Genomic DNA, 14155 nt, shown 5'->3' on the forward strand with positions numbered 1-14155 from the left:
CATGTCTTATACTATTCGTTTCAGCTCGACAAATGAAGCACATGTTTGTGTGTATGTATGTAACAAAAATATGCACTCACTTTTCTCGGCGATGGCTGAACCGATTTGCACAATTAGATTCAGATGAGAGGTCCTATGGTCCCATAGCCTGCTATTGGATTTCATTTGGATCCGATTTCCGGTTCCGGAGTTATAGGGTAATATGTAAAAATCAAGTATAAAATGTGCACTCAATTTTCTCGGAAGTTTCTTAGGCTATTTTCACAAACTGAGATTCAAATGAAAGATCTTAAAATTAATTCAAATTTTCTTGAATAAATATCCGGATTCGACTTCCGGTTTTGGAACTAGAGTGCAATAAATGGAAAATTTTCTATTTAATTTCTTCTTCATTTTTGCACATACGATGGCAAAAACAAGTACAAACTCCGTAAAGCTGACTGATAAATTCTTCTATTTTACAGTTTGTGGGCATATAAACTGGATGCAGCACTAATAGTTATCCAGTTCCTGTTCCGGAAGCACCGTAGGTAGTGAAGAAAAACTCCAAAAGTAGAACATACTTCGATTTCTCAGCGATGTTTAAACCGATTTTGAAATTGAAACTTATATTCTCTAAACAGCTACTGTGAAATTTCATCCGGAACGTACTTCCGGTTCCGCAATTACAGGACGATGAGTTTCAAAGCTTTCAAACCACCATATAAAATGACGATACAAAACCAGTAGGCACCGGTACGTGCTGGCATGGAAGAAGAAAACAACAAACAATGCACACAGTTTCAATTGTGTTCAATTTCGTACATGCTATAAAGAAAACGAAAACCAACACCGAAGCTGATTACTCACTCACGTTTCTCAGATATAGCTTGATCGATTTTCACAAACTTAGGTTCAAACCAAAGGCCTTATGGTCCTTTACAAATCTTTAGAGTAGCTTTCGGTTCCGGAATTACAGGGTGAAGAATGTTAACAATATTATATTGTCACTTTAAGCGGCGAAGCCAAAAACGTGGAAAAAATTCTAAACTGGGCTCGACTGTTCCAACCGTTAGTCATTGTTAGTAGACGGCCTATCAAACTAAATCCAACTATGCTGTTTCCCGATTTCCGATTCCCGAAGCACCGAAAATAGTATGAAAAATATTCCGAAATGAAATTCAGACTGTTTTCTCAGTGATGGTTTGGCCGATTTTCATGAACTTAGATTCGAATCAATAAGAACATTCCTGAATTTTGTTTAGATTTGACGCCTGGCTCCGGAGTTATTGAGTAAAATGCGCAAAAAATGAAAATATGGTATTACTATCCTTTTTCAAAGATGACGTGACCGATACTTACAAAATTAGATTCAATGAAATGGTCCAAGAGTCTTACAAAACTTCTGAATTTCACTGAACTATAGGGTAGAGTGTGTTACAAATTTTATACCATTGCTTAAAGTGGCAAACAGTTTTCTAAATCGGCCTCAAAACTACTCCATTCGATAGTCATTATTAGTAGACGACCAGACAATCTGATTCCGGTTATTCTTTCAAGAATCGAAGAAATTGTTTTGAAGAATACTACAGCATTATATATGACAGTATAATTGATATGAGAAAGGCAACATTACACCACTAGATGTAGGTTTGATTCAAATACATTTGCATTGATTTACTTTCACAAAAAAAGCTAACAAACGCCGCGAAAGTGTTGCAGGAATCCATTCATTGAAATGATATGAAAATTCACGGCTCTGGTCCTCACCAGGCTCCAACCCTTACGCTGCCAGTAATCGAATGCAAATCGAAAATAGAATTTAATGAACATCCAGAACGTTCTCGGTTTGTACGAAAAGCACTTATTTAATTTCGTTTTCTTCGTGGTACCGCTCTTGCAGTTCATTTTTGACTAGTCTGTCACCACTTGTTTACGCCCGGGACATCAGAAAGAATATTGAACCTCGGTGCAATATCATTAAAAGTGTTATATAAATAGTGTAAAGTTTGCCTAGTTTGCTTAGCGGTTTAAATTGAACTGTTAGGCGGACATGGTCGTTCGATTTGAACTGCTGAAGCACTGAAGAACCGAAGGCGAAACGTGAAAAAACGATAATTCAATGGCCAATCGGCGTGCACGGCATATTTTACGAGCAAGTGTTGGCATCGTTTAACTGTACACTACCCAAGTAACAATTTTTGTTATGCTAGCTTATTTGTGACTAGTTTGCAACCAGAAGTTTGAGTTATTGTTACTAACATCTAACCACTTGCATGACTCGAAAAGCGCAGTTTCTACTAGTTTCAATATCGGTTAAAAATAAGTTGTCGTTACGTTGTAATGCTATACTGAAATAACTTATTTTCCATTACTTGAAAATAACTTATTTTCAAGTAAACTTGTTGAAACTTTGTTGCCATCGACATTATAAACATTGAATGAATCCGTAATGTTTTCCTATCAACAATAAAAAGACAGTATAGTACTTGAAATTACCAATTTTTATGCAAAGTACAAATTTCACAACGATTTTAAAACTGTCGAGCGGAATTAAATTATAATTCACTGTTTTTTATGCGCCTTCAATCAAAATCTGTTTATGAAGATATGAACAATAAACAACGAAAAAACCTTATGTTCAGAATGCTCAAAATTAATCCAAGTAGAGTGATTTCTCATTATTTTAAATTCATATATATATATATATATATATATATATATATATATATATATATATATATATATATATATATATATATATATATATATATATATATATATATATATATATATATATATATCATGATAATTATAACGTCACAATCGATGTTTAATCCCTATATTGTTTTTTTTTAGGTTTTTTAGGTTGCATTTTCGTTATCATTACATTGGGAAAACCTACCAATAGCTATCTGAATCAATGCAGAAATTGTGTGTTATAATCTTATAATATCTAAGTTATTCCTACATCAATTAACCGTAACGATTTACATATACGCTTACGTATTTATAATGGTTTAACCTTTTTTCAACTAGTAGCTAAAACCAAAGCTGTGATTAAAGATATGTTAGAATCAAGTAACGATAACTTACAAATGATACCTAGTTCAATGTTTATGTTATAAAGAAACACTGCCGTCACCTTGTTTTAACCAGCATTACATGAAAAAACATGTTTGTGCTCTTGTTTCAACATAGTTGGGCTAAACGGTATCAGAACTAGTTATTAATTCAATACGACAAAAAGATGTGGTGATTTGGAGCATAAATAACTATTTCGTAACTAGTTGTGTTATGAAGAAACATTGATGTCACCTTGTTTCAACCAGTATAACATAAAAAACATATTCGTACTCTTGTTGCAACATAGTTTGGACTTAGTCGCATCAGAACTAGTTGCGGATTGCTACTTGGGTAATGCACGGAACCATCGGTGATCCTAATTCAACTATTGGGAGTACAAATTAGTTCGGTCCGTTTTCAAAAGATGGCTCTGGCTGTTATGAATATTGAACAGTAACAGCTGATGTCGATAGTTTCAAGAGGTTAGACACCTGTCATTAATATTCAGTTCATATTGCTGCGAGATTTTCTAAAAAAATTGTTTTTCGCTGTGGTAATCATGAGCACTTTTCTGTTTACCAAGCAGCATTTAAGGGAAGATTTAGTTTCCTGTTTTAATAAGAAGAAAAGTGCAGCTGTAACGCATCAAAAGCTTGTGGATGTGTATGGTGATAATGCTGTAACTGATAAATCATGTAGGGAATGGTTTCGACGTTTCAAGAATGGAAATTTTCAGAATTGAAAACAGTCATCGCACTGGACAACCAAAAAAAATTGAACAATTGGAGGCATTACTCAATGAAGATCCGAGTCAAACGCAAGAGGAACTTGCAGAATCATTGGAAGTGACTCAACAAGCAGTTTCTGCACGATTAAAATCTTTGTGAATGATTCGAAAGCAATGCAGTTGGGTGCCTTATGAATTGAAACCGAGAGATATTGAATGGCGATTGTTCACTTCCGAGCAGCTGATTCCATTTTCATCGAATTGTTACTCGGGATGAAAAATGGATATTCTATGATAATCCCTAGAAGAAAAATACTATGCCATACCCGGTCAATTGTTGTCGTCGACCTCAATATCAAAACTTAAACCGAACATTCATGGTTCGAAGGTCATGTTGTGCATCTGGTGAGACCGAAAGGGTGTTGATACGTTTGAGCCGTACATTACGAGAAGAACGGCCAGAATACAAGTAAATACATGATAAGGTTATTCTCCTGCATGACAACGCTCGGTCTCATGTCTCAAAAGTCGTGAAAAAATATTTGGAAACGCTCAAGTTGGACAATTTGTCGCACCCGCCTTATATTCCTGACATTGCTCTTTTTGATTGCTGGTTGCTCCAACGGATGCAGTACGATCTGGCAGGTCAACGGTTGGCTTCGAACTTGGATTACCTCAAAAGACAAGACATTTTTTCGATATGGAGTTCGCAAATTGCCTGAGATATGGCAAAAGTAGGAACTAACGATGGGCGATACTTTGACTAATTATTTTGCTGAACTCGATTGGTTCCAATTTGGTACAACTAATCGATTGTTGATTTTTCTAAACTGTCATTTTTGTTTTCGAAGGGACTGAAATGGTAATCGAAACGACTATCGATCTCCCCGATGAACGATTATAATTATGTTAAAGCCGGGATTAAAAAAGTAGATATAAAAAAAACTAATGATCTAATTGAATTTTCCACGCTGGCAGTTAAGCGAAGGCACACGTCAAATCAGTAATCAACTGAGTTAAAAAAAACTACCATTTGGAAATTATAATTGGCCGGACATATTCGATCGATTTGTCGGTTACGTCACATATACGATTATATCTTCGGAAGTATCTGCCATTTTAGATGCGAAGTTGATCACCTATTTAATAGTAGTTTTTAAACGAGGCTAGGATTGTAGAAAGTATTCAACAATTGCGTTTAGTAGCTTACGCCATTTCTATCTATATCTCTGGAACTAGAATTAAAAGCAAAATGATTTTCAAACTTGATTCCCAAAAGTAACTTTCAAACAGGCCTAAGTTAAAATCTCTGAGAAAATTGAACGAAGAGAAAAAAATGCGTTTTTCGGTTATGTCACTTGTACCGTTATATCTTCGGAAGTGACAGTGAATTGATATTTGAACTCGATTCACAGTAAAAAAAAAGTATCTTACAAATGAGCTTAAGCTTATTACAATCGGTTCTGCCATCTCCGAGAAAATTGAGCGAAGAGAAAAGGATTGGGTGTTTACCTGACTCTCATGCCATTACAGAACCAGAAATGAAAGCCATTGTATCTTCCATATCATTGCCCAAAAGCGGAGCTTCCTGAGTCTTCTTGAACGATTTTACCACACGGGTCACGGTCGAATCGTCGATTCCAAATTGTTTCACGATCTACCTGTGGAAGTGGTCTGGATTTTCCACAACCTCGATTACTAAAGATTGCAACGAAATTGGGCACATGTAAATATTACACTCTAAACTAGTTTTCCCACTATGTTATCAAGTTTTACCCATCTAATAAAAAGTTATACACAAAAGACAGTGTTGCATTTTTTTCGAGTACAGTCTTTAATGTTCCTAATTTCGTTTTCCGACGCAATAAGCAAGAATTTCTTCCATACAATCGATAAACTGTGAAGTTTTATTGTTTGGAATGTAACAAAGAAATAGAATTTTATACTCTGTTCAAGCTATTGGATTAATTTTGTTGCATCATTTAATCAATGCTCTCTTTTTCTATTATTTCGTTTTTACAGTGTCTCGCGTCACGACAAGAAGGAGAACAATCAGCTGTCGCCGGTGAAGAAACGCGTGAAGGAGAACACACCACCGCACCAGCAAAGGTACAACAATCGGACTCACATGTGCCAGCAGTATCACGATGTGGGCGGTTCGTCATCGTCGTCATCCTTCTATCATGGTGGTAGCAACAGCAACCAGCTACAGCAGCAGGTCCAACAGCAGCAGCAGCAACAGCAACAACAACAACAGCAGCAGCAACAACAACAAAGCCAGCAACCATCCCATCATCACCATCAATCGCACCAGCAGTCGCAACAGCAGCAACAACCAGCGCCACCGCCTCCAATGCAGCAGGTCAGCGGTAGCGGAAGTAGTCATCATCATCACCATCACTACCAATCGATGGAACCGAATCAGATGAGCAGCAGCGGTGGACTGGGCGGTGGATCGAGCAATGTACAAATGCACCATTCGTCGTCCTCGTCTTACGGCGGTGGCGGCGGCAATGGCAGCAATATGATGATGGGCAGTGGAAGTATTTATCATGGATCCGGAAATGGTCATCATCACGGTGGAAGCAACAACAGTCACATACACCACAGTCACAGTCATAGTGGTGGATTGGCAAGCAGCAGTAGCAAACAGCAGACGATTACGATTCACGATACTCCATCGCCGACGGCTGTTATCACTATTTCGGACAGCGAAGATGAAACACCGGAGGTGAAGCAACAGCATCAACAGCAGCTTCAGTCTTCTAGCAGCTCAAAGTCACAGCAACATCAATCGACCAGTATGTGCGGAGGTGGACCGGGTTCTAGCAGTGGCCTACATCTCCGAGGGCATCCCTCGTCAAACAGTGGCAGCTCTTCCTCCTCGAATCAATGTCGAGCGAACATGGGCATGAGTGGCAATGTGGGAGGAAGTAGCAGCAGCACGATCAGCTGCGGTATCAAACCATCTTCCTCTTCGTCGAATATTCATCACTCATCTTCTTCGTCGTCGCTGGTTGCATCAAGTCAGCAACCACCACCACCCAGCTCGCACCATCATTCGCAGTACCACATGCATCATGCTCCGCAGCCTCACTTACATCCACAACAGCAGCAGCAGCAGCAACAACCACCACCGCAACATCACACCAGCGTGATCAGCAGTGGTAGTCAGGCCAGTATATGTGGGGGTGGCAGCAGCAGCAGCAATACAGGAACTTTGTCCAGTCGACAGAGGAAGAGCACGGCGGTTGCTTCCACTTCGACAGCATGCGTCACCGTAGGCGACAGCGACGGGGAGAATGATCGTCGTAATACGCCTAAACATCAAAGTAAGTGTATCCTTTTCGTTCGTTGGACATTTGACGTTACAATTCTAACATATACCGGGTTTCTATTCTAGCCATAAAGTACGAACAGCACGTGGGACAATCGCAGAAGAAGAGACTACTGGCGATGGCTCAGAATGAATGTCTCCTTTCGTCCACCAATCAGTTGCACGTACCAAAACAAGAACCTACCGAGTTTGTAGCGTACGAATACCCTCAGATGGACAAGCGTTCTTCGTGGGCTCCACCGGGTTCCTCGTCCCACTACGGTGGTAACAGTAGCGGCAGTGGCCACAAGCGCGAATCGTCCAACTATCTACCATCGTCATCCTCGTCGTCGTCTATCAATCAGGGTGGTGGAAACGGTGGAAACATGATGGGTGGCAGCAGCATGGGAGGATCGACTATTGTGGCAGCCCCTCCCCATGCGCACGCGAAGAACACTCCCACCGGAAGCGGCTCGTCTTGGGGTGCTCCCGTGTACCGGCAACATCAGCAGAGCTCCAACACTCCGTTGGGAAGTTCGCCGGGAGCGATTCTTCAGCAGCAGGATATCTACGCCCAGGGTGACATCTATCGACGGTCGGCAGTGTTTGTGTCGCAGGCACCGTACCAAACGTACAACCGCGTTGTGCCTCCACCAGCTCACAACGCATCCAGCAGACAGGTTAGTAGAACCGGAATCGTCGGATTTACGTGTCCCTTGAACTGCTGTTTTCTTTCCAACAGGTTCTTCCTACGCATCCTCTTCCGGCACACATACAGTTCCCGACACAGTACAGCCAGTTTGCGCCGCTGAGCCCAGCCCAGATTGCTAACAAACACTATGCGTGGTTCGGCGAGTAAAAAAAAAACAAACTTCGCAACGTTACCTCTCTACAAACAACTCACAATACCGCAACGAGTTGGAGGTACATTTTTGTAGCGGCAGTACTGTTTTGTTTTTTTTTTAAAAATCAGAATGAAGTTGGTAACACTGGAGAAAATATTGGCTACGTAATAGGCTGCGATTGGCGGCTGATCGTCGCTGCTTGAATACCGCCTCGTTAGGAGAGTAGGCTTTCATTAGTATTTTTTTTTTTTTTTTGAGAGCAATTTTTCAGCGGAATGATATATTTTTAAGCGTCTTTCTTCGGAGGTCCATCAGGTTATAATACTGTAAACAAGTATATTTTGTTGTTGAAATTTGCGCCTGTTTGTTGTTCTCTCGCAGCAGAAAACGCAGACTGCACTCGTGAGAGAAATTGGTTGGCGATGGATCACAAACACACAAAAACTATTAATTTAGGAGATTTTTTTTTCGTTTGTTTAATCAATTCACTTTTGCTATGCTAAACAAAACTCTAGGATATAGGGACAAAGATTGTCATTTTAAAATCACCTTTCCCTCCTCTTGTATAGTTCGAGATATAAACACACACACACACACGTACACAAACGATTCACAGTTCTAAACCTTTAAACATTATAAATACATATGTGTGTGAGCAACTACTAAATAGTGATAGAAAAAGGAAATGTGTAGTGTCTAGTATTTAGGAGCCGGTTGCAACCCCGCCCTTTCATCCTTGGCTTCACTCTTAGCCACTGATTCGGCGGCGTAGACTTGGAACGAAACCAGGTTGAAGGGCGAACGGGAACTGAAACGTGCTGAATGTGATTTTTTTTATCTAATACTTAGATATAGTTCGAAATTGTTTGAATTTTGTGGCTCTGTTAATGCAAGCTAATCCGCGAATGTGTGGGCAAATCGAGCAAACGAGAATGGAAACAGAGCAAAACGAGTGTGTATTAATCAATCAGGAAAGGGAAAATTAGCATGAGTTTGAAATCGAACCTACATAGATCTCATATTATTCCTGCATTTCTGAACTGTTCACCGAAATGAGGGAAAAATTAGCTCGGCTATCCGTTAACCCGGAGAGACTCGTTCGGTCAATTCGTTCCAGGAATGCCTCCAACAGCTGATTTTAGGCTAAACTGTTTGCAAATTCGGGTTGAATTATGATTTATACTTTTGTTTTGTTTTAAACATAATCCTATGGCTTTATTGTGCGACTAAAGCAAATCAGTAGGGGTTAGGTCAGCCCACGTAAACACACACACACACGTAAACATACCCACACCAACAAACACTCAAACACACGTTTAGAAGTCAACTCTTTGTAAATATAGTTCGTAGTTTTTGGGGAATTCGTGGGAACGAGCAGAAGGAAAATACTGAAACAATAATATATTTTTGTGCATATTTTATATTTATATATATCTGTAGCAAGAAAAAAGCATACAAAACAAGAAAGTCGGAAAAAGTCGGACGCATATAATAAAGGAAATCATTGTTTTGAAAATATGAAAGACGGCGTTATGATGTCGCATGAATTAGATAATTGCAAAAGGAAAACAAACAGACAAATAGACTGGTTTTTGGAGTTGTGAGGGGGGTCTGGGGTTAGGTGAAATCACTCCGTGATTAGGTTGTGAATGCTTCTAATTTTATGGACCATGAATTAAGTTAGGATGCAGTGAGGACAAAACGTTTCGGCACATGGTTTCGTTCGTTTCAATTTTTTGACTGCGATTTCGGCTCAGAAAGTTGGAAGGTTGGGTTTAACATTGCTGCGAAACCTTAGGCAAAAATGAATTCGCTACATGAGTTTTTTGTTTAATTTCAATTGGTTTTGAATAGTGGCCTATTTGCAGTGTTTTTTGTTTCAAGTATATGGTATATTTTTTGTCAAATTTTTTCCGTGAGATAATTGAGTTTTTTTTTAATTCGGAGGACAGCCTTACAAGTGGAACTAATATGCTGCATATGTTTCATAGAAATAGTATTTCTGTTTGTACAATGATTAGTCAAAACACGGGTAAATTGAGATTGAGATTTGCTCATTTTCGGCTAGTATTTGTTGATAAAATATTTTCCATACTTTGACATATCAGATTTTATCCAAAACTAAAATCTTATCTTTTGTTTCAAAACCGTTACTTAGCCCTGATTTTAACCTTACTTGTAAATTTCGTATTTTTATTGTTACTAAAGACATTCGATGGTATCGTAATTAGCAAATACGTAAGGATGCCATAGAAACATGACTATGAACCGACCTGAGTGGCGCCCGAGTTCAGCTGAACATGATTGGTTTCTTCTGTTAAATTAAATTGTTTCTTCTTGTTTTTAACATCCAATGTGGTTTAATTGGCAAAACAAATTCCCCGGATTAGGAAAAGTTTCGGGCTCGATTTCCACTTTTACGGTACCTTTTTCGCCAATTCTCTTTTCTCTCTTTCATTCGTCAGCTTTTTGTCGTGAATACGACTTACTTTACTATTGGGCGCCTTTTCAAAATTTACCCTGAACAAGAATGGGTAGAATTGAGTTTAACGGAGCAACATAATTTTGTTTTATAACATCGGAAATATGATCTGCAATTTATGTCAAAATTTCCAATGATATGAGATAATCACAAAAAACTCAGAATTAAAGTTTTCAAAAATGTTTGGTATGAACGAGCTTTAGGGAGAAATTTAGTGCCAAAATAAGGCGCGCAAAATTTCCACCACATGAATTGAACGATTCGTCGCACAAAGCGTATCGAGAAAAACCGACACATAGAAAAACCGAATATTTTCATTTGTTGAGTGCAGTGAGCTTACGACATACTTAGACAAGGGTTTGACAAGTAAGTTATTAAAATTTATGTCATATTAATTCCCAATTTAAATTTAAAAGATGGCAAAAATCGATTTGTTGTGGATTTTTCAATTTATGAATGAATTTGAACATTGTAATTTTGATTTGAGTGGCTTTGTGCCCTACACAACCACTCATTATTTTGCTTTTATGTGCTCCGCCTTATAATTGTACCGTTACAATTGTGTACGTAATGCATAGAAAGTTTGCAAAATTCTCACATCCAATCAACTAGTACATGCGATTATCGATGTTCGAATATTTGGAAATGAAGCATGTATTCCCTGACATTACCCTCCCGCCTTTTTTTATTCTTTTTTTAGTTGAATACTGGAGTAAAATTTAAAATATTTGCTTTTCAATTTGGAATTTTCTACCAAAAAATAAACGCAATAGTCCCTGCTCGCATATCAGTCTCAATTCGATTTTCGCCATTTTTGAGTTAGCTATCCTTTATAAACTTTTAGAAATTGCAATAACAATAGTAAAACGTGAAAAAAAGTCAACTCCTGTCTGTCCCATATGCATACGGATATCGGAAAACTCTTTATAAATTTATCCGTTGATTGTAGCATTAGGGACAAAAAGCTTATTTATTTTGCCACATCCACAAATTGCTTGTCAAACAGAAAAAAAAATCGAAAGAAGTATTTTTCTTTGAAACATTTCCGATTCAGTGAGGCCCGTAAATGTGTTAATAACGCGGTTAAAGGGTAAATTTGGATTATTATTTACTCTCCTAATTATTGTGGTGCCGCCGTGTATTTGTTTACAGTTTAAAAGTTGATCAAAGGTTCATCATTTGAGTTTAAAAATTGCAAGTCGCTCCTTAATGCTGGAAACGTATACAGGGCAATCTTTTTAGTTCTTTGTACTATGGAACACGTTTTTAACAGGTACTTTTTCGTCATTTTTGAATTAATTCATAATTCAGTCGCCAAAGAAAAAGAAACAAACCACCGGCAGCTGTCAAAGATGAACTTGATTCATCAGCAGTTCAATTGTGTCGTCATTGTGTAAAATCTAGATAGGTTTTGCACGATGACGACACAAATGAACTGTCGTTGAACCAAATTTATTTTTGACAGTTACCGTGTGTTTGTTTCGTTTTGCGACTGCAAACTAAGAATTGGAAAATGACGAAAAAGTGCCTGTTAAAAACGTGTTTCCCAGTGAAAAGAACTAAAACGATTGCCCTGCATGCATTTCCAGTATCAGGGAGTGATATTTGTATAAAAAGATAGTGTGAGGCGAGTTGCAATTTTTAAATTCAGACGATGAACTTTTGATGAACTTTTAAACTGTGAACAAACCACCGGTGGCTGTCAAAAAAAGTTCATTCTGTTCATTTTTTGAGGGTATGTCATGTTCGTGTAAAACCTTGATGCTGGTAACGCATACAGGGCAATCTTATTAGTTCTTTTCAGTGTGGAACACTTTTTCGTCATTTTTCAATATTTAATTTGCAGTTGCAAAACAAAACAAACACACGGCAGCTGTCAAAGATGAACTTGACTCATCGGTAGTTCATTTGTGTCGTCATCGTGTAAAACCTAATTAACACATTCAAATTAGAATGAACACATAAACAAACCACTGATAACTGTTTAAATTAGTTCATTAGCACGTATTTAAACTAGAATGATCGCAATGAACACACAAACAAACCACTGAAAGCTGTCAAAATTGATTCATTTTTGTTTATTTTTGTGAGGTTATGTCATGTTCGTGTCAAACCCAATTAAAAGATGACGTCACGAATGAACACGTGATGAATAAAGTTCATTCTTGACAGTCATCAGTTGTTTAGTTACATGGTCAATTAGGTTTTGCCCGGTGACGACACAAATGAACTGTCGATGAATCAATTTCATCTTTGACAGCTATCGGTGGTTTGTTTTCACTGGAATGACAAGGAACACAATGGAATGATACCAAAATAACATGGAACAGCATGGAATGATATGGGATGAACATGTAAACAAACACTGAACACTGATAGCTGTAAAACGGTGTTCATCCAGCTCATTTGGAGAGGTTATGTCATGTTCTAATCAAATTTTTTATCGTGACGTCACAAATGAACAAGCATTCTTCCTTGACAGTCCAGCGGTACTGTTTACAAGTAAGCTGAAAAATATTCATTTAACTTATCGCAAACAATCATCTTTACACTTCGCAGCTAGCCCTTTTATTTAATTAATCTTCAAAACAAATCAAATCTAATCGGCAACAAATGTTTTCAAACTCTATTCAGGCCAGATGAACCGTGATCGGTTTCAACCGTGTGTCAACAGACAAACAAAAAAAAACTCTTTTTACAAACAATACTGCCGAACTGTCAAAATGCGTTCATCGGATTGAAGTTAGCAGTGACGGTAAAAAACCTAATACTGGTGGTTTGTGTTACATTTCTAATATCTCGTATTCAAATTAGAGTGAACATGAATGAACAAATCACCTTCAGCTATCAAATGATGTTCATTTAGTAAATTTTGTGAGGTTATGTCGTGTTCTTGCAAAACTTAATCAGACATACAAACAAACCACCGGTACATGACAAACATCAATTTTATTCATAAATAAATCCAAACGTTTTGTGTTTTTGAAATAATAAAATCGATTAGATTTCGTTTTGATTCTTAATGTATTTACCCGAAATCATTATTTCAGAGTTTTCTACAAATTCGCGTATATTACTTGTCTCAGATTAGGTATTATACCGTATGTATTCTACGTAGAAAACGTGTACAAAAATCGAACGTTCTGCATGCCGCCAACCCTGGTTTCCAACATTTTCCCGCTAAAAATCTGTTCATCAGTTGATGCCCGCAACTACTCCAACATCTTCACACTTGGATTGTACCATTGGTGTAGCAAATCCAAGCATGCCATCTTTCTCGTATTACCCAAACCTGAGTCACTGTAATATTTTTTTTGACAAAAAAGTCAGGGATCTTGGATTGCTCAAGCAAAAGAGTAAGAATGAGGCACTATCAAAAAAATGGCACTTTTGTGCGAAAATGTCAAACAAGACCAGTCCTCGACGTTGTTTTCCAAAGAAAGGTTAATAGTTGACGTAAGAACAGTGATGACATTGAATCCGTAATGTAGAAAACAACTAAAAAAAAAAATGTCATCCGATATGTTGACAACTATTCAAGCTTTATATTGAACATGACGTGTCGTTGGAATGACGATCCGACGAATGATCATAATTATCGGAAACCTGAATCCATTCGCCAGCATACCGAGATTTACATACGTCATCTTCAAAATACATTCGAAGCTTTCTCCTAACTTAGTTTTAGTAAAAAAAGGAAAATAGTTTTTGAATAATCGTTATTTTCAATTTATAATCAA

The 14155-nt window shown here is 37.8% G+C and overlaps 1 protein-coding gene across 3 annotated transcripts in view; it reads left to right on the forward strand.

The window, feature by feature from the left end:
- The window catches only part of LOC131435640 (homeodomain-interacting protein kinase 2), a 232080-nt gene extending 220017 nt beyond the window's left edge, over positions 1 to 12063 (forward strand). For all 3 annotated transcript variants that reach the window (XM_058603742.1, XM_058603740.1, XM_058603743.1), the window contains 3 exons: positions 5795 to 7104; positions 7176 to 7768; positions 7831 to 12063. In XM_058603742.1, coding sequence (XP_058459725.1) covers positions 5795 to 7104; positions 7176 to 7768; positions 7831 to 7947 — 2020 coding nt within the window. In that variant the 3' untranslated portion in view covers positions 7948 to 12063. The remainder of the gene's footprint in view (positions 1 to 5794; positions 7105 to 7175; positions 7769 to 7830) is intronic.
- The last annotated feature ends 2092 nt before the right edge of the window (positions 12064 to 14155 follow it).

The sequence above is a fragment of the Malaya genurostris genome, chromosome 3, assembly GCF_030247185.1.
Source record: "Malaya genurostris strain Urasoe2022 chromosome 3, Malgen_1.1, whole genome shotgun sequence".
NCBI lineage: Eukaryota > Metazoa > Arthropoda > Insecta > Diptera > Culicidae > Malaya > Malaya genurostris.